At 44.9% G+C, this 17,430-nt stretch overlaps 2 protein-coding genes across 2 annotated transcripts; one reads left to right on the plus strand and one right to left on the minus strand.

Moving 5' to 3' along the window:
* Positions 1-564: 564 nt before the first annotated feature.
* Positions 565-2,531, minus strand: LOC6606640 (sorting nexin-12). Its single transcript, XM_002031405.2, has 3 exons — positions 2,062-2,531; positions 1,618-1,713; positions 565-1,400 (listed from the first exon to the last, which is right to left on the minus strand). Exons 1-3 carry the CDS (start codon positions 2,236-2,238, stop codon positions 1,170-1,172), a joined length of 504 nt encoding a protein of 167 aa, XP_002031441.1. The 5' UTR covers positions 2,239-2,531; the 3' UTR covers positions 565-1,169.
* Positions 2,532-2,825: 294 nt separating this feature from the next.
* LOC6606641 (V-type proton ATPase subunit B) lies at positions 2,826-6,860 on the plus strand. Its single transcript, XM_002031406.2, has 4 exons — positions 2,826-2,941; positions 3,006-3,132; positions 4,376-5,637; positions 5,702-6,860. Exons 2-4 carry the CDS (start codon positions 3,060-3,062, stop codon positions 5,837-5,839), a joined length of 1,473 nt encoding a protein of 490 aa, XP_002031442.1. The 5' UTR covers positions 2,826-2,941; positions 3,006-3,059; the 3' UTR covers positions 5,840-6,860.
* The last annotated feature ends 10,570 nt before the right edge of the window (positions 6,861-17,430 follow it).

Genomic DNA, 17,430 nt, shown 5'->3' on the forward strand with positions numbered 1-17,430 from the left:
ATAAGTTTATTTTTAAGTTCGTTAAATTAGTTATTAAATCTCTTGTTAATTGATAAAAAAATATATTTTTAATATGAACAAATTAAAATATATTCAATATAAAATTTAAATTTTACAATGGTCAAATCGGCTTTTTGCTGTCGATAGGTGGCAGAACATCACTAGTACAGATTTGCAGAGCGCGAAATTTAATTTTCTATTATCACATAATAACCTATGATACCTTTATTAGTGATGTGTGTTTGTGATGATATATAATATGATGATATATATATAATCCATTTATCATTTACAATATTTTATCAACCTATCCACCCACCTGTAATTGATTATCCCTGCATTCCAAAGAAGTTTCCTGTTGCAGCATATTGTTATTAATCCTCGCCTGGTTTAGCTAATGGGAACTCGATAGATTCACATTGACCAGTGAAGGCTCCAACTACCGTCCCGCAGAATAATTGGCTAGGTAAAAAGATTAGTATTATATACAGAACTCAAATCGAACTCAGTATCCCATCATTTTCCACCACATTCAAATAATATCAGCAGTTCAATATTTTTTAATTATTTTAATTTGATTCGAAGTACAATATTATTCACTAAACTGTTTCAAAATATTCAATAATTTGCATACACTTACAAGGGATGGATTTTGGGGTCAGGATGGCTCCCTTATTTTATTTGCTGCTTCATTACCGCTGCAATGGTTCAAAACGAAGAAACTGAGGGTCGGGAAAATGGGAGGGGCAGCTCCTACTTTCGAGACTCATTTAGCGAGGACGTAGTAGGCATGTCTTATGTACACTATTCGTAAATATCTGTATTGTATATAATATATATATATATATATGTATATTGTTATGTATACCATATAAACTTGAATTTAGCATTAAAAATTCCCAATGCTCGTTTTTAACTAATCCCCGGGGGGTGAGAGGGGCTCAACATTAACTGAGCAGCAGCACTTCCCGCCTCGTATCGCGTCGCATAACAGATCCCATCTACTCCAACCTACATCATCGCTCCTCTGCTCCATCCTCCTCCAATCCGGGCAAGCACACGCATTCACACGGCTTCCGTAAAAATTTCGTAGCGGGTTTGTTCGTTCGAGTTTTTGCTTCATTGCATTGCTATGGTTAGGGGGTTTCGATTGCGCCGGACTAAGCTGCTTATGTGTTGCGAATCTTGCCGGGCACGTAGTTCTTATCTATGACATTCTCCTGCAGGAACATATGCAGGCAGCGCTCGTTCTGCGCCAGCGGATGTCCGGCTATCTTGTTGATGAAGGCCTCCAGTCCCTTGCGCCGCTCCTCAATGAAGCTTTCGTCGAAGATGCCCTCGTCGCCGCGGAAGGGCATCTGCCGCTTCCAGGCCTTTCCTGGGAGTGGTGGCACCACAATCTGCGGGGATATGTATGTTTATGATTAAATACTAATTAATACTCTTCAGGCGCCTATCGAAGTTTCCGTTTTCACTTATGCAACTGAGGTTTCAGTTTCCGCTTAAAACTTTTCTAGTGGCTTTTTATACTGCCAAAGTATTATTTAGAATCAAAGATTTGTTGATTCTATTAAAGTAAAAACGGCGGACTTCCGGCTGCATCACACTTGTCCGCACCTTGCTGTCCCGCTCCAGCTCGTTCCGTAGCCACTCAAAGTCGCTGTAGCGTCGCCTCACACTGGACTCCTTAACCTTGAAGACGGGCAGATTGGTCTGGAAAACAGAGATGGTTAATCATGTGTAATGGCCAATCTTGAAGGGAACTTCAATGAAAGGACGGTGCCGCATTAAGGCACCCGCATGTCGCATTTCCGTGACTTAAGCCCCGAATCAGTGCTCTGCACTTGTGACTAATGTTTATCGGCCGGCTCACTTTATAGGCGTATCACCCGCACTCACACACACACACGCACGCACGCACACATGCACAGCGAGACAAAGTCGCACGAACACATGCACACAAGTGTGTGAGCGAATTCCAGCGATTATCAATGGTTTTTTCGGTGAATTTTGGAAGGTGCATAGGTGGTGCCACCTTGTACATGTACTCCGATCACTCACCCGCATCCGGACCTCGTAGTCCGTGTAGCGCTTCTTGCCAGCCGCCATGGTGGTCAGCGGATTGACCACGTCGATCTCCAGGAAGTTGGCGGGCACGGCGTACGCATCGTCCAGTGTTTGCTTCTTCACGTTCAGGCGGCGGGTGGCGTCGGCGGTTCCATCGGACTCAACCATCATAGTGGGGCAATGCCAGGGGCTCCGGATTGGCAGAGCTATAGACGCCCCTTTTATCGGTTGGAAGAAACGGGTTTTGCACTGGCTATCTCTCTTTGTGTACTTCTTTGTCGCGGCTCGCTGCCTCCGATGTCCCGGATTCTGGTACTGTGCAATTGCTGTCCCCGAGCACTACTCTGTTTTACTTTCTGGGTGTCCAAGTACCGCAGCGGGTAAACAACTTTTGTAATTTAATTAAAATTGTTCCATAAAAAACTTTCCAATAATTAACAGAACTGTGCTGTGTGAGTTAACAGTAGGGGTGGTACAAATCAATGCTTCCAAATTTATCGATAAAGTACAGAAATATGGCAGCACTCCTTAGGTGGAAAACATAGCTAACTCCAGTGTAGGAAAATAAACTTGTAAATGCGGAGTTGCTATACCTATTTCGGCACCGGTTCATTTGGTAACATACGGAAATGTGGCAGCCCTGCTGCGGTGTGGAACTCCACTAACTGCCGACACTAACAACTAGTGTTGCTAAGCGCGCTAAACAGAAATATCCTAACGCGTGGCGGGTCATGTGACGGCACGTGACGTCACAGCAGATTCACATTCAGCAATACTTTCAGTTCCAGGGCAATTTTTCATCGTACTCGCAACGACTTCGCAGGCCAAAATTTTGCGTGTGTGTCGCTCAGTACTGTTTCGTAGCTGAAAAATTGTACGTGCTTGCAGAATACCACGTCCGAATAGTGGCTAATAGCTAAAATCGTATCTAATTGCAGCTCGAAATTTGCAGTGCACTTTCAAGGTAGAGGCGCAGAAAAAGTCTATTCAAGATGAACGCCCAACAAGCCCAGCGGGAACATGTCCTCGCCATCTCCCGGGACTTTATCTCCCAGCCCCGCTTGAGTGAGTAATCCACGGAATTTGCAAATAAGTGAAATATCGAGAAATGCATTCGCAACCCAATCAAGTGACCGAAAAAAACCCAATAAGAAAATGCCAAGAAAGTCCGCCATGACAGTTTGCACGAATCTGGTGTGAGGCGGAGTAGAGAAAAAATCAATATATTCTTGCGACACCCACAAAAACACACAATTAACAACGTAACAGATAAAACCTATAGCACAATATTTCATATAGAGCTTTAAATGTTCTCCGCTGATCAGATCGTAACGGGGAGCACCCCATAATCATGGTTAACGCTTATTGAAAATTTTCGCCGTCACATGACCGTTCGCTGCTCAGCTGTTTGCGTTTGCCATTCAACGTAGAACGCACACACTCATAGGCACCTGACTGCGAACGGGGTGGATGGCATAAGTGACGATTGATCGGTTCGGTCGGCAACTTTAACTACTTTTTATTGTGGAGGATATTTCAATGTTTTTTATGTTGGCCCTATTCATGTGTCAAATTAGTAGACATTGTAGATAAATAGTTATATATAATTTTATTGTTTTATACAAGAGTGTTGCATAAAAGCCAGTTATTGCCGGTTTGCCATTTAATGAAATTTTCTTTATCTCCGCTGCATTTTTCAATCCCTTTTTCCTATCTAATTCCTATAAGATTCCAACTGCAGCTCGTGGCAAGGGCTGAAAACCAGTTGGACAGTCAGCTGACATAATTTACCCTCCCAGTCAACACCCCCTCGCGCCAACACTTTTCTTTTGACGTTTGCTTTCTTATCAGATTCCGACTTTCATGTGAGCATTGCGCGACTCGTGTTTTTGTTGGAACTATATCTAATTGGAAGACGAAGAAAGCAATGTGCTACAAAGTAAAATTATTAAAACTTCGTTTTTATTTAAAAAAAGAGGTGAAAAGAGAAATAAATATTTAGTTGCCCTTTAAGTATATTATTTCCAATGGCATCTATAAAAAACAATTTATAATTGTCTCTTAAAAAGTTTCAAATTTTTATGATAACTTCTGTGATTTAATTAATGACATTGTTATGAAACAGCAACTATTAATAATTAGTTTTGGGTTTGAAAATATTAGTATAATAAGATATGAACTTTTGCAGCAACTTTTTGAACTTTAAGATTTCTGATATTGATTGAGCTGACTAAGAATGGATCCGCATATCTGTTATTTTCTATAGTTTAAAGCTAAAACTAATCACTTAACTCACTTTCTTCGACAGCCTACAAGACTGTGTCTGGTGTGAACGGTCCCCTGGTCATTCTTGATGAGGTCAAGTTCCCCAAGTTCGCCGAGATCGTGCAGCTGCGTCTGGCTGACGGTACTGTGCGCTCCGGACAGGTGCTCGAGGTGAGCGGCTCCAAGGCCGTGGTCCAGGTGTTCGAGGGCACCTCGGGCATCGATGCCAAGAACACGCTCTGCGAGTTCACCGGCGACATTCTGCGCACACCCGTGTCGGAGGATATGTTGGGCCGTGTGTTCAACGGTTCCGGCAAGCCCATCGACAAGGGACCCCCAATCCTGGCTGAGGATTTCCTGGACATCCAGGGCCAGCCTATCAACCCCTGGTCGCGTATCTACCCCGAGGAGATGATCCAGACCGGTATCTCGGCCATCGATGTGATGAACTCGATTGCCCGTGGCCAGAAGATCCCCATCTTCTCCGCCGCCGGTTTGCCCCACAACGAAATCGCCGCCCAGATCTGTCGTCAAGCCGGTCTCGTCAAGCTGCCGGGCAAGTCCGTGCTGGATGACCACACCGACAACTTCGCCATCGTGTTCGCCGCTATGGGTGTGAACATGGAGACTGCCCGATTCTTCAAGCAGGACTTCGAGGAGAACGGTTCCATGGAGAACGTGTGTCTGTTCTTGAACTTGGCCAACGATCCGACCATCGAGCGTATCATCACTCCCCGTCTGGCTCTGACTGCCGCCGAGTTCTTGGCCTACCAGTGCGAGAAGCACGTGTTGGTCATCCTTACCGACATGTCCTCCTACGCCGAGGCTCTGCGTGAGGTGTCAGCTGCCCGTGAGGAGGTGCCCGGTCGTCGTGGTTTCCCCGGTTACATGTACACCGATTTGGCCACTATCTACGAGCGTGCCGGTCGTGTGGAGGGACGCAACGGATCCATCACCCAGATCCCCATTCTGACCATGCCCAACGATGATATTACCCATCCCATTCCCGATTTGACCGGTTACATTACCGAGGGCCAGATCTACGTCGATCGTCAGCTGCACAACAGGCAGATCTACCCTCCAGTCAACGTGCTGCCATCGCTGTCGCGTCTGATGAAGTCTGCCATCGGTGAGGGCATGACCCGCAAGGACCACTCTGACGTGTCCAACCAGCTGTACGCTTGCTACGCCATCGGCAAGGACGTGCAGGCCATGAAGGCTGTGGTGGGTGAGGAGGCCCTGACGCCCGACGATCTGCTGTATCTGGAGTTCTTGACCAAGTTCGAGAAGAACTTCATCTCGCAGGTGAGTTGAACGCGGTGGATATTTAGTGGGCTTGTTACAAAACTTTCCTCTGTACCATCTGCAGGGCAACTACGAGAACCGCACTGTCTTCGAATCCCTGGACATCGGCTGGCAGCTGCTGCGTATCTTCCCCAAGGAGATGCTCAAGCGTATCCCGGCCTCCATCCTGGCCGAATTCTACCCTAGGGACTCGCGCCATTAGATTCTGTTTATTGTTTTGTTTTTGATTTTTGTCCAAAATTTTGTTTCATTCATAATTTAAGCTGGCGGCGACGCAACGTGCGGCGCGTCTCCACCTCCTGCAATATCCGCTGTGTATGCGTCTATATATACATAAACCACAATTAAACCACAAAATATCTAATCTACGTTGAGAGCCCGGATACGTGTATCTCGGAGCGACCCAGCGTAGCCAAAACAATAACTAGTTAAATATCGTCCAAGCGAGCAAACCTACTCTAAAGTGTGTGTTTTAGTATTGAAGTCCCGTCTTGCAATGTACATAAATTGAATTGCCTAATGATTGTCGTTACTCCCGCCAACACACTGTAATTTCACTTGTTAAAGTTTACTATTTTTGTTAGGTTTTAAGTGTGTATGCTCTTTGAATTGTTTATATTTTTGTCTAATCATTTTCGCATAAAGAATCGTAGCATTCCAACAAAAATTAACAATTGCCTACCTTGTGTTACTTTCGTTTGCTCCCCTGTTTTTCTTACGTTAGGCGTTTCACCAGTTCGCACAAGTATTAAACAATCCCCGCCCCCCTGTTTTCCGTACTGCCCCCCGTCGCTGCACCGAAACCTTGTGAACAATTTGTACAGCAACTCAACTAAACAATGGAATATTAAGTGCAAAAACAATGCTTTAATGCAAATAATGTTTTAAATGTGGAAATCTGCAAAAAGTATAAAGATCTATAAAATAATACTGTTTGTTTTTCGTCTCTAAATTAATGAATATTACATAAAGTTGCATAAATTAATATATATTGTTTGTTGTCTCTGGTCACAAGAGTGAATGGGGAAGTCCTCTATGATATGGCCCAATCATTTCAACAACGACAACTTAACAACCATGAACAGAAGCCGAAACAATAAGTGTTGACATAATATGTATTTAAAGAAACTAGTTCATGTATATGTATAAACTATAGAACATTTAAACGATGAATAAACTACACACCAAATCATGTTAAATAAAGTCATACATGTTTATTTCAATTGCGGGTAGTTTGAATGAAATTGAATTTAAATTTAATTATTAATTTTCTTTTTTGTGTTGGATGAATTCTGGAAACCATTTAAAACGAATAAATCTATGAAACTGCATGGACTCTATATTATTTAGACATTATTGTTAGTTAGAGAACTGAAAGCTTTTTAGTTACCATGTTTGACTTATCGAAAGCTTTTACTAACTGGTTACTTTTTCATTTCTTATGAAAGACTTGAATTTATAATACTTTTAAATTCTGTTATAAGAATTAAATTTAAATTAAATACTAAAAATAATGTCAGACACTTTCCAAGGATTTGTTCACTGCTTTAAAACTTCTTCAATACTAATTGGTAATTCAGGAGCTCTCCCTATCGACTCTGCATGGGAACCACCCAAATTCCCCTCCACTTAAGAGCGCTAGACAAGTTTGCCATTGACTTTGCAAATTTATGCAATTATGCCAAAGTTTTTAATGAGTTCTAAATGAAGTTAAAAATTCGGTTGACGCCAGTGGTTTTGATGGTGTAAAATACACCCACCGGCAGAGAGCACACCAAACAAAACTTTCTTTGGCTTAAACAAAAGAGAGAAAAACGGTCGGAAAAGCCAAAGTTTTGGCCAATTGCTTGGACCCACTCTGTTTTTTCTATTCGGCTTAATCAAAGCGATGCTCGACTGGATGCCTTAGGTTGAAAATGGCATGCTGCTTAGCTTTGCTGCAATTTAAGCGGCTTAAATTAAAATGGGCGCTATGCAGAGACAATGGGAGCTGGCCACGCACCGCCTGGAGGAGGACTAACTGGGACAACCAGCCACCCCCTGCGCAAAGGATTCTTATCTGTATCTATCTAGACTGCAGCACAGTGGGCTCATGACAAGGCTACTACAGATGGCCAATGTCAAAAGCTCCGGCTCAAGTGGGCCGGAAGTGGGTGTGCGGAAGCGAGGAGGAGCAGCGGGGCCAGGAGGAGAAGGAGGTGGAGATGGTGAGAAGGGGAGCAGGAGCAGGTTGCAGTCCCGGTGCGAGCTCATTTCGAGACGTTTGTCTGGCATCATTATGAGGCCCAGCTCGTCAAAGTTCACGGTCAATGTCAATGCAAACTGGGCCCACTTGGCAGGCACTGTAGTCCTGCCTCCTTCTCCTCCTTGCTCCTCGCCACTGTATCCCCGTTATCCCCTCATACGTCGCCTCGTTTCCGGTCGATTTATGCGGCAGCAAGAAACCACTTAGAGATCTGGCTGCCTCCCAAGATGTCGCCTCTGCGGACAGGATGCGGTTGGAAATCGGTGCGATTAATGAACTCGCTCTAAAGGTTCGTTAATACGCGTTTGCAAAACGTTTGAATGTGGATTTTAATGAGCCCACAGGGAGGTACACTGAAAAAATCTTAAAGCGCTTTAGGGATTCATTATTTACCAAAACATATACGGGTATCACACAACTGTACCCATTTTTCTCCCCGTGCACACAAGCTGAAATAGCATAAGATATGAAAGGCCGCAATCAGCCGACAATGCCAAGGACTCGGCTTATTCCCAGAGCTTGAGTGTTCGTCTCGATTAGATGCGTGAGTGTGTAAATATGTGGGTTTCATAACCAACTCCCTGGATGGGTTTATAATTAATGTGCGCTTGTGGCGCCGAAAATGCGGCACCTAAATCATCTAATTAACTCATTAGCAATGAGTGCCAGCTCCACTTCCATCTGCAGTCCAATAACCAGCCGCCTTGGCTGGGATATTGATGAGGTCGGGAGTTGTTATGGACACGGCGGCATCCTCCAACTTCCGGCCGAGTGGCGACCGATTTAACACTTTGCCAAAGGTCCGGGTGAGTACTTCCCATGTGTCAAGCGTCTGTCACCTAGGTCGAGTTGGGTCCAGCCTGTTCGCTCGTGCGTCTCATTCGATACACTCCCACCGTCCGACTGACAGGTCCTCTGGAGAAGATGGGGGTCAGTAGAGCAGTCCACGTCCTGACATCGAAATGGAACTGAAATAGTTGGCTGGAACTTGGACCGGTCGGCCTGTCGGTGCCATAATTTGTGTGCCGGGGATTTGTGCATTGCTCGGATTTGGGACAGCTTAACTAAATAAATCACACAAAGGAGCCGGCAAGGAAAGCCCACAAACTTGTCTGGCTTGACCCGAAGGCGATATTTTATAAAGGACCGCCTCCCTTTTCGGGGCGCTCGTCCTGTTGTTGTGCATTAAGTATTAAACAAATCGCCGCCGCCGCCTGCCGCCAACAGCTTGATGGAGTCGCCCGTCCGGACGGAAATACAGTTGGACAGACGGACGGATGGACGCTGCCGGACATTTATCCTGCCTGCTTAGTTAAGCCCGGATCGCAGATAATTCGATGCGTCTCGGCCGGCGAGCAGTGGCGGAATCTGGTAAATTGGTCAGGCGACTGGTGGGGCAGCCATTCCGCAGCATAAGCATAAAAACAAATGGAGCACTGGATGTGCGTTTGTACGCCGGAAATCAAATGGCTCCTTACTAAGTTGCACTGGAAAAAATATATGATTTTAAGCTATGGTAAAATGCTAGAGTGGCTAAAGATGTTACTACTAGTAGTTAATGTTTAGAAACTTAAAAAGCATTGTAAGTTCTTTCCTATATAGAATAAGTAATAATAAATAGCTTAAATAACTTACTATTTTTCTGTGTGCTTTCCTCATTTTCATTTGCTCTTTGGCTCCGATTCAGATTTCCGTCTTTGGATTCTGTGCCTAATTGTAGTTTGATTTTCATGCGTATCGAATGTTGGACGGAAGGCAAAACTTTTGGGCGCAAACCAATCCGAACTGGGCCAATTGTTGACGTTCCATGGCATTTAATGGCATCCCCAGATTATTCGGGCCCGTACGTGCTCCAATATCAAAGCGAAGAAGTTCGATATTAACAGGCCACCCGGAGACCAGGACACCTACTAATTGCGACCCTTTTGCTTATCAGTCAACCTCATTTCATTCCACATCCTCGTCCAGCCATTCAAACACAAAGGAAAAAGGGTCAGACTTATAAGCCTACCATTTTCTTGGCCTTTTCCTCGGACTTTAAAGCCCCGCATTAACTTGGCTAATTCATTGTTCGGTCCGACTTTTCGCCGGCTCACATTACGTTGCCTCTCTGTCAGCGGGTGTTTAATTCAATAACCGGGTTGGACGACGAAAAAAACGAGTTGGTGGTAAAATGGTGGCGAAGAAGGAAAGCATTATGCCAAATTGGTCACAGCCACTGCTCTGGCACATGAATATTTATTTAACAATTTTCCCTTTTCCATTTGTTGGCTTTTGCTTTCGAGAGGGTGTCACGTCAATCAGGATCTCGTTTTTTGATGCCACCTCGCTCTGTTCTCTGCTCGCTGCTCTCTGCTTTCCGGCAGGATATGCAATTTTTGGCTTTTGTGTGTCGCTCGTTTTTGCCATTTGGCCTTTGTTTTGCCTATAATGTGAATGTTTTTGCCAGGACACATGTGTTGTCGTGCCAGCCCAGCCCCAAGCGGCGTATACGTGATGTGTGCCGCGTGCTGGCCAAATGCAATTCGGTAGTTTCAATAGAGTCGCTCTCAACGACCCAATGACAGTTTGATTGTGTTCTTGCAAATGGAAGTTGGTTTGCTGCTTTTTCCGGCAAATGTACGCACTTTAGTGTGCGTTGTGCCAGTTTTCGGGTTAAACCGATTGGCCCCCAAAACATAGTTAAATCGAATTGGAAATCGCTGGCTGGAGGCACTCCCATCCGCTGCCATAAAGTAGATTAAGTGCGCGCTCAAAGACACGCAGTCGAGCTTGCCAAATTACCATAATTTGGATTGCTGAGTTACTTTGCAGCCACGCACATATTCCCGAGATGCTGCTGCAAGTATATACACTCAGATTGTGAGTTTGGCAAGGAGCAAAGTGGGTGCGATGGGGTGGTATTTTAGGGGGTCGGAAGCGAACATCAAATTGCAAATTTCGCGTACTAACTTGCAACATAAACTCGTTTATGCGCCAGCCTGTGCGCGGAGTTGAGGGTTGGGGGTTGGGGGTTGGAGGTGAGGGCGTCTTCTTTCACATGTGAGTCATACATTTCACATACAATATTTTACGGACCCGTCGCACTACGCTGCTTAGTCGACTTGGCTGACTGGGCTGACTTGGCCCTGTCAGCTCTGCTTTGGCAAGAATGTATGCAAATTGCAGTTACATGTCGAAAATTTGCATTCGCCGCGCACCGTTATGAATAAATCACGCTCATAATGCACTTGATGCTCTCCAGAGCAATCGATGCCATGAAGGCACTCACTCATCCGGGAATCTTCAGCCGCTTCCGCATAAGCATCCGCATCCGCAACCTCCAAGCCCTCCATATCCACGAGATGCCGAAACAGTCAGCTAAGGGAAACCGAGTTTTCCATTAAACATATTAAAAATGATCAGAAAAAAGAAGTATGCCAGCTACGTGCCTTCAAATTACTTCCGCGCAAGCAACGGAAACGGAAGTTGCCGCGCGGGCGGAGATTTGCGCCCCACTCCTTGGCCAAGGAAATTTCAATAGGTTAATATAAATTGCAAATTACATTAAACAGATTATGGAGCACTCGCTCGCATTCGATAGACAGCCACCTTGAACGCTGCTCCACCGCCTCCTGCTCCTCCTCCTTCGCCTCCTCCTGCAGATCCTTCGGCACAAGTGCTGTTAATTATTTGTCACTTAAGAGCCCGACACATGCGACGCAAATAACAACAACAATAACGACGTGCTCGCATTAATAAAACATTAAAATCATTAAGTATGCACATAAATACATAAATGGAAGCCAGGCGCAAATGAAAATGTTCACGTGGGAGAAAGCGCCTCAAAAGCCGCGTACTGTGGGCTCGTAAAAGCGGCCAGGCGGCTTTAATGGCCGGCTATTGGCATATTTATGAAGCACTGCCTTTATTTATTGTTTTATATATATTCACATTTTTTAATTTTATTTTCGGACCGACCGCGTCCTGCTATGATCCTTTTCCAATTGTTTGGCCGCCTTATTTACCAGCCAGCCCTTTTGCTTGCCATCTCGGCAATAAAGACATTTTTTATTTGAAGCACCATATAAATGTCCAAGTTAGTCAAACATCCTGGGCAACCCTTTTTCCTTTTGCATTCGACGCTCTGACAGCGACCTTCAAAGGACGCGTGCTACATGAAATATGTCGCCACTTAGCGCCTCGGGCATCGGTCAGGATGGTCATCCCATTGGCCATTGGCTTACACTAAGGATTTTTTACTGGATCTCTTTCCGCTTTTATGTATTTATTCCTTTGAAGGCCCATAGGCGGGTATGTCACGGTAATCTCTAGAGATTTCAAACGAACTCCAAAGGTGTCCACACTATGTAAAGGAGACCACTTATTCGGTATTTGCCCTTTATGACACTTTACAAGAGATTTCTGAACCCTTGAGAGCAACGTATCCCTGCCAAATGTCAATAAACTTAAATCGACCATTTCTAACCCTTTTATTTCAAGTAATTTTGAATTTTCAAAACACGAAGGTAAAAAAGAATTAAAATTAAGTATTAAATTGTGTATATATATCAAAAAGATGAAAAGAAAGTCATTAAAACTGACTTGAAACTGGAATTGTGTATAAGTAACTATAAAAATTCCTATATTTTTTCCCAGTGCACTCCGAATCAGCGCCAGTTGCCATCATTCATATGCCATGTTAACTGCGAAATTGATTTGCTGCCCCCGAGTTTTGCGAGGCGCCACGGGCGTTCGAACAAGGTGAAACGCAAGCGCACGGTGCCATCGCTTTGCTGGCATTTAAATTTTGCATTACCAACGGGCCAGGACCTTTTCCATCGTCCTGCGAGCTGAGGACGTGCGTTAATGATGTCGGCTGCTGGGGCAGGCCGCATTTCCGCCTCCACCCCCTCCCTCGTCGTTCGTTGGAGGAAAGCCGGATCTGATTTATTATTGGCATGCTGCTCGTTCCCACACTGCCGCAATTTCATTTCGACTCGTTTTGCGTGGGGCGTCAAGTGGCACTGCTACTTTCCCTTTTTGGCCAGGCCAGACCTTTTTTTTCTGTTTCCTTCTGTTATTTATATTTTTGCTTTCGCTTTGTCTTTGCGCTTTATTTTATTTTACCAACCGACCGCCCAACTACCCAACCACCCGACATTTTGGCCAAGTTGGTGTTTTGCTTTCGCATTTTGCTTTGGAGCCCCGGCACTTGGCACTTGGAATTTGGCCGCGTTGGTCCCTTGGCAGCTCCCCGTTTATTGTGTGCTGTGCGCTTGTTTGCCGAAAAGCGGTTTATTTATTTATTTATGTTTCGCAAGGACCAACACCAAAAAGGGCCACCATGGAAGTACTTTTCTGCTCGTATTTAGTGCGCAGCTGGAGCGGCTCCTTCAGGGCCTAAAACTTGACTCTTAACTCTTTAGTTGACTGGCCCAAATTAAGATAAATATCTGTCCGAACGGCCTTAATTATTTGGCCAGCTTTTCGCTAAAAATCAGTAACTTTTCAACCAGCCCAAATAGAAGATGAAACTTTTATCATTATGACAATAGATATTTGTGACATTCCTGCTAATGGAGCCTGCTGGCTCCAAGGACTTCCTCTCAGGCACGTACTAGGTAGTAAAGCAATTAGTTCAATTGTCATTTTGGCACCGAGTGGAGACACCAACGTCTTCTGCCAAATGCTGCCAATTTCATTAACTTGTTCGGGCGTCAAAGTTTTGCCGACGAAAACGAAGAAAAGTTTGCGCGCTGACTTTAGCTGAATCCTGAATACGAAAATCCTGGGGAGCCACCAATATTGATGTGCAATTTAATGCTGATTGGGCATAAAAAGTGCGCAGATGGAGAGTTATTGAAAATATGTACCGCCGCACATTAAAGTCGATGTGTTTGCTTATTTTAATCCCGTCCGCATTTTAATTGAATTTCCAATTCGGCCACGAATGCGCAATTAATTGAAATGTCCCCAAAGTTGGGGTTTTGACGAGCTAATCGTATTAGCCCGCAGCTCCAATGAAGGCCAATGAAAATTATGCGTTTGCGGATATCGTTTTATTTCATCTTGAGTGTTGGTTTCGAAAGCCACACATAAATATTAATTAATGGGCAAGTTTTGCGACTAATTAACAAGAATGGGTTTCCCAAGTATTTAAATCCCATTTGCCCAAGATTTATGGGCCTGTACTCACTTATATGCAGCCCAGCACAATGCTGAAATTCCCTTGGCATACTTTATATCCGGTTTGGCGCGTGCTTCTATCAGCAGTGGTACCGTATTTAAAAAAAAGGGTAGAATGTAACCGGAAGCAGCTGCAAAAATAAATCTCAAAATATGTGAGACTGTCCAGCAGTTAACCTTCCAACTTTTCCGAGTGCCTTTTTTTGCATTTTTCCAGGAGCATCGAATAAATATTCAAGTCTAAAACTCTGGCTGCTAGATATATTGGCCACATGCACCGCATGCATGCAGTATACCAGGATGCAAGGATGCAGGGATGCGGGATGTAAGGATGCCAGGATGCTGCAGCTGACTTTGGTGGTCCGCTCCTGGCCCTCGGGCCATTTATCAAACCTTGCTTTTGACATTGCGCACATCCTGCGGAAAATTAAGACACTGTCTGGCACGCTTCCTAACCAATTTAAGAGTCCCATTTTTTCCGCCAAGTTCTCGTCTGCTCGGCTCCTACGTTGCTGGGTATCCGTGTCCCTTCAGTGAATGCATGAGCATCGCTTTCTTGCCCCATTCCTCATGCGCCGCACGAACATATGCGCTGCATCCGTGGGAAATGGTCGGATGGCAAGTGGGCTGGACATCCCGAGGACGTTACCCCCTGGGTAACCAGCTCAAAGAGTTGTGCACCATCTAGCCGTTTAAGCCAATTAAGGCAGTGCATTGTGTGCGGGCGGGCTGCAACTCCTCAGCAGCGGGAGCGCGCACAGGAGCTACGGTTTCCTGTCCACCTCGGTTGACTGCAATCAATGGCGCGGGAGGTGGGAACAATTGAGCACTCATGAATCAGTGCTGAACCGGTGGCGAGATACCTTTAACTGGGATTAATGCCCGTAAATAAGAGGATTAATAACTTCGGTCTCGTTATGAAATTTTTTATTCACTTCATTAATAAGAGAAACCTGTCGTTGGAGGCATATGTATATAATTTGAAATACATTTAAGGCCAGTTTAATTGAACCCAAAATCTGTGAAAAATAATTGCCAATAAAATATATACTTGGTATTAAAATCATGAACTGCCTTTACATATTTGAAAATACAGAATATTACAAACTACATATCGCAGTAGATTTGAATATTAAATAGAATACCAGCAGTACAGTACAGGTATACCCATATACATTGAAAGCAATTCCAGCATTAAAAATTAATATTAAAATTTCCATTTCCAGCATTACTGGCACAACACTGGCTCCATCGCCTCCTCCGCCGGCAGGACCTTTGTGCCGCATTCCTGCTGGCTCGTTTGCCCGATTGTTCGATGCGCCCAAATGCATTTCAATTAAAACATATTTAAGGGCTTTAGCCGTCCGAAACTGCTGCCCATTCCGCAATGGACCCATTCATCAAGGGTTCAGGTGGCGAACAACAGGGTGAGGATGTGGAACAGGAGCAGGAGGAGCAGTGGAGGCCATCGATTATGTGGCAGCATCTCGCTCGCTGTTAATCAGCCGCTGCACCGGGCCAATCGATTAAATGGGCGACAGAACAGCCGGGTCCTTCATGTCAATGGGACAGCATGGTCGTGCATTCTCCAAAGGCTCGGCAATGCAAAAGGCCCGGGAGGGGATGGGATGGGATCACGGGATCACCTACCGGCTGTAGGAGTTATTTAATGAAATGGACACCCTTCTCCCACAACCACACCATCGGCATCCCTCGCCATCACAAAGTGTCCACCATGTAAAAGGGGTTTCTTTGCAACGAAACGCTCTTGGCGAAAAATCCCTTTTTTGGCCCTGTTTTACCGTCATTATTTTCATATTAAACCCGCGAACAAGGTGCCACACAGAATCTATACTTACTCGACTACAGGCATTTTTGGAAAGTGAAGCCAAATGAAAGTTTCGTGGGGTCGGGCAGAAGCCCACCAAAAATTTCGAAACATTGAAGCTAAACTATCGAGGGAAACTTTAAAATGCTTGTGAAATTTTTAAATCTGTGCTTAAACTTTTTTGGGGTTTATTTCAAAGTATGCATACATATCTGGAAATGTATTTTATATATTTTTTTTCACGATTTGTTGCTTATCAGACTAAAGATAAACATATTTCCATGCTCAAATGTCATCTAGTTAATAGAATAATTAGTATTTCGTTCTATTATTCAAGTAAGTATCTTAAATGAAAAGCAATGGATATGTTTAAGGGCGTATTATTAAAATTAAATTCCGATCCTGACCCTTATTTGTCGGTTGTGTTCATCGTCCGCCGCTTTTGTGGCATCGGCTTTTCCAAGAGCGGCTGTGGCAAGCTCGGAAAAAGCCGCAGCAACGCCCTCAGTGCACAAAAGTTTTCTTTTGCAATTTGGCTTGTTGCTCTCGTTTTTTTTTATCCTGCCATTGTTGTAATCGAGTTCGAGTTGGTTGTTGTTGTTGGACGTGGCCGGGATGTCGGCGGTTCGGTTGGTGTGTGCGGTTGTATTTGGCTTTCGCCCCCGTATGTACTTCGCATTTGCGGCCCGGCTAATGCATGTCGATGCCAATAAGGTTGCCCGACGGCTGTCTCATTTCCCGCACACTCCGACTCACCCGGAATCACCTGGAAAGCCCTGAAAGCACCTGGCCACCAGCTGCCGTTCGGTGTTTATCTTGGTGTTCACACCTGCAAAACTTCTCCACGATGCGGAATTTCTAAGCTTTGGCTAGCTTTCATGGGACGACGCACCATTCCTTTGGAAATTCGTGTAAATTGAATTTATTGAGGCGTGTGCGTGTGCGTAGTTGATGACTTTGGTGGTGCAAATTGGCTTCAGAGGCCATGGGCGACCATTACACCCCGCGGTGGTTGGGCTGATGTAGGTTTTTCAATCCCATTCCGACGGGACAGCCGGCAACAGTTGCAGCTGCCGCATCAGCTTAATTCGCTGGCCAGCTGATGGCTTCTGCTCGCGAGAAATGAAAATGAAAAATTCCGGGCGCTAATAGGCAACTTGTTACGCTCGCATAAAGTTATGCTATGAAATTTATATTAAACGCAGCGTTCGCCATTGGACAGTTGAATCGAAATAGGAAGAAAGGGAAGAGTGGACGCTGCTGGCAGCAGATTGCATTGAAATTCGAGCACAAAAACGGGAAGGAAGTCATCTTTTATGCTGCCAGCTTAAATGGGGGATGATGGCGAAAAGTTCTTTGAAAAAGTAACAGGAAAGTCGCGCGACAACGCTGGCCTTGTGACTTTGCCATTCCTTAGAATTCCACTGGGTGGGTGTGCCGCCACCTGCCACCTCCCGCCTGCTCACCCAAAACAACCAAGCCCACCCAAAACAACCAAGCCCACCCATTTAGCCAAGGCAACTTGGCAAAGTGCAAAGTGGCGCTGCTGCTG

The sequence above is a fragment of the Drosophila sechellia genome, chromosome 3R (genome assembly GCF_004382195.2).
Source record: "Drosophila sechellia strain sech25 chromosome 3R, ASM438219v1, whole genome shotgun sequence".
NCBI lineage: Eukaryota > Metazoa > Arthropoda > Insecta > Diptera > Drosophilidae > Drosophila > Drosophila sechellia.

Excerpts from the sequence above, each read along its gene's own strand:
- LOC6606641 (XM_002031406.2), top strand. The coding sequence starts at position 3,060 with ATGAACGCCCAACAAGCCCAGCGGGAACATGTCCTCGCCATCTCCCGG. Across the intron at positions 3,133-4,375 it reads TATCTCCCAGCCCCGCTTGA|CCTACAAGACTGTGTCTGGT; the intron begins GTGAGTAATCCA and ends TTTCTTCGACAG. Across the intron at positions 5,638-5,701 it reads AGAAGAACTTCATCTCGCAG|GGCAACTACGAGAACCGCAC; the intron begins GTGAGTTGAACG and ends TACCATCTGCAG.
- LOC6606640 (XM_002031405.2), bottom strand. The coding sequence starts at position 2,238 with ATGATGGTTGAGTCCGATGGAACCGCCGACGCCACCCGCCGCCTGAAC. Across the intron at positions 1,714-2,061 it reads ACTACGAGGTCCGGATGCGG|ACCAATCTGCCCGTCTTCAA; the intron begins GTGAGTGATCGG and ends TCTGTTTTCCAG. Across the intron at positions 1,401-1,617 it reads AGCTGGAGCGGGACAGCAAG|ATTGTGGTGCCACCACTCCC; the intron begins GTGCGGACAAGT and ends ATATCCCCGCAG.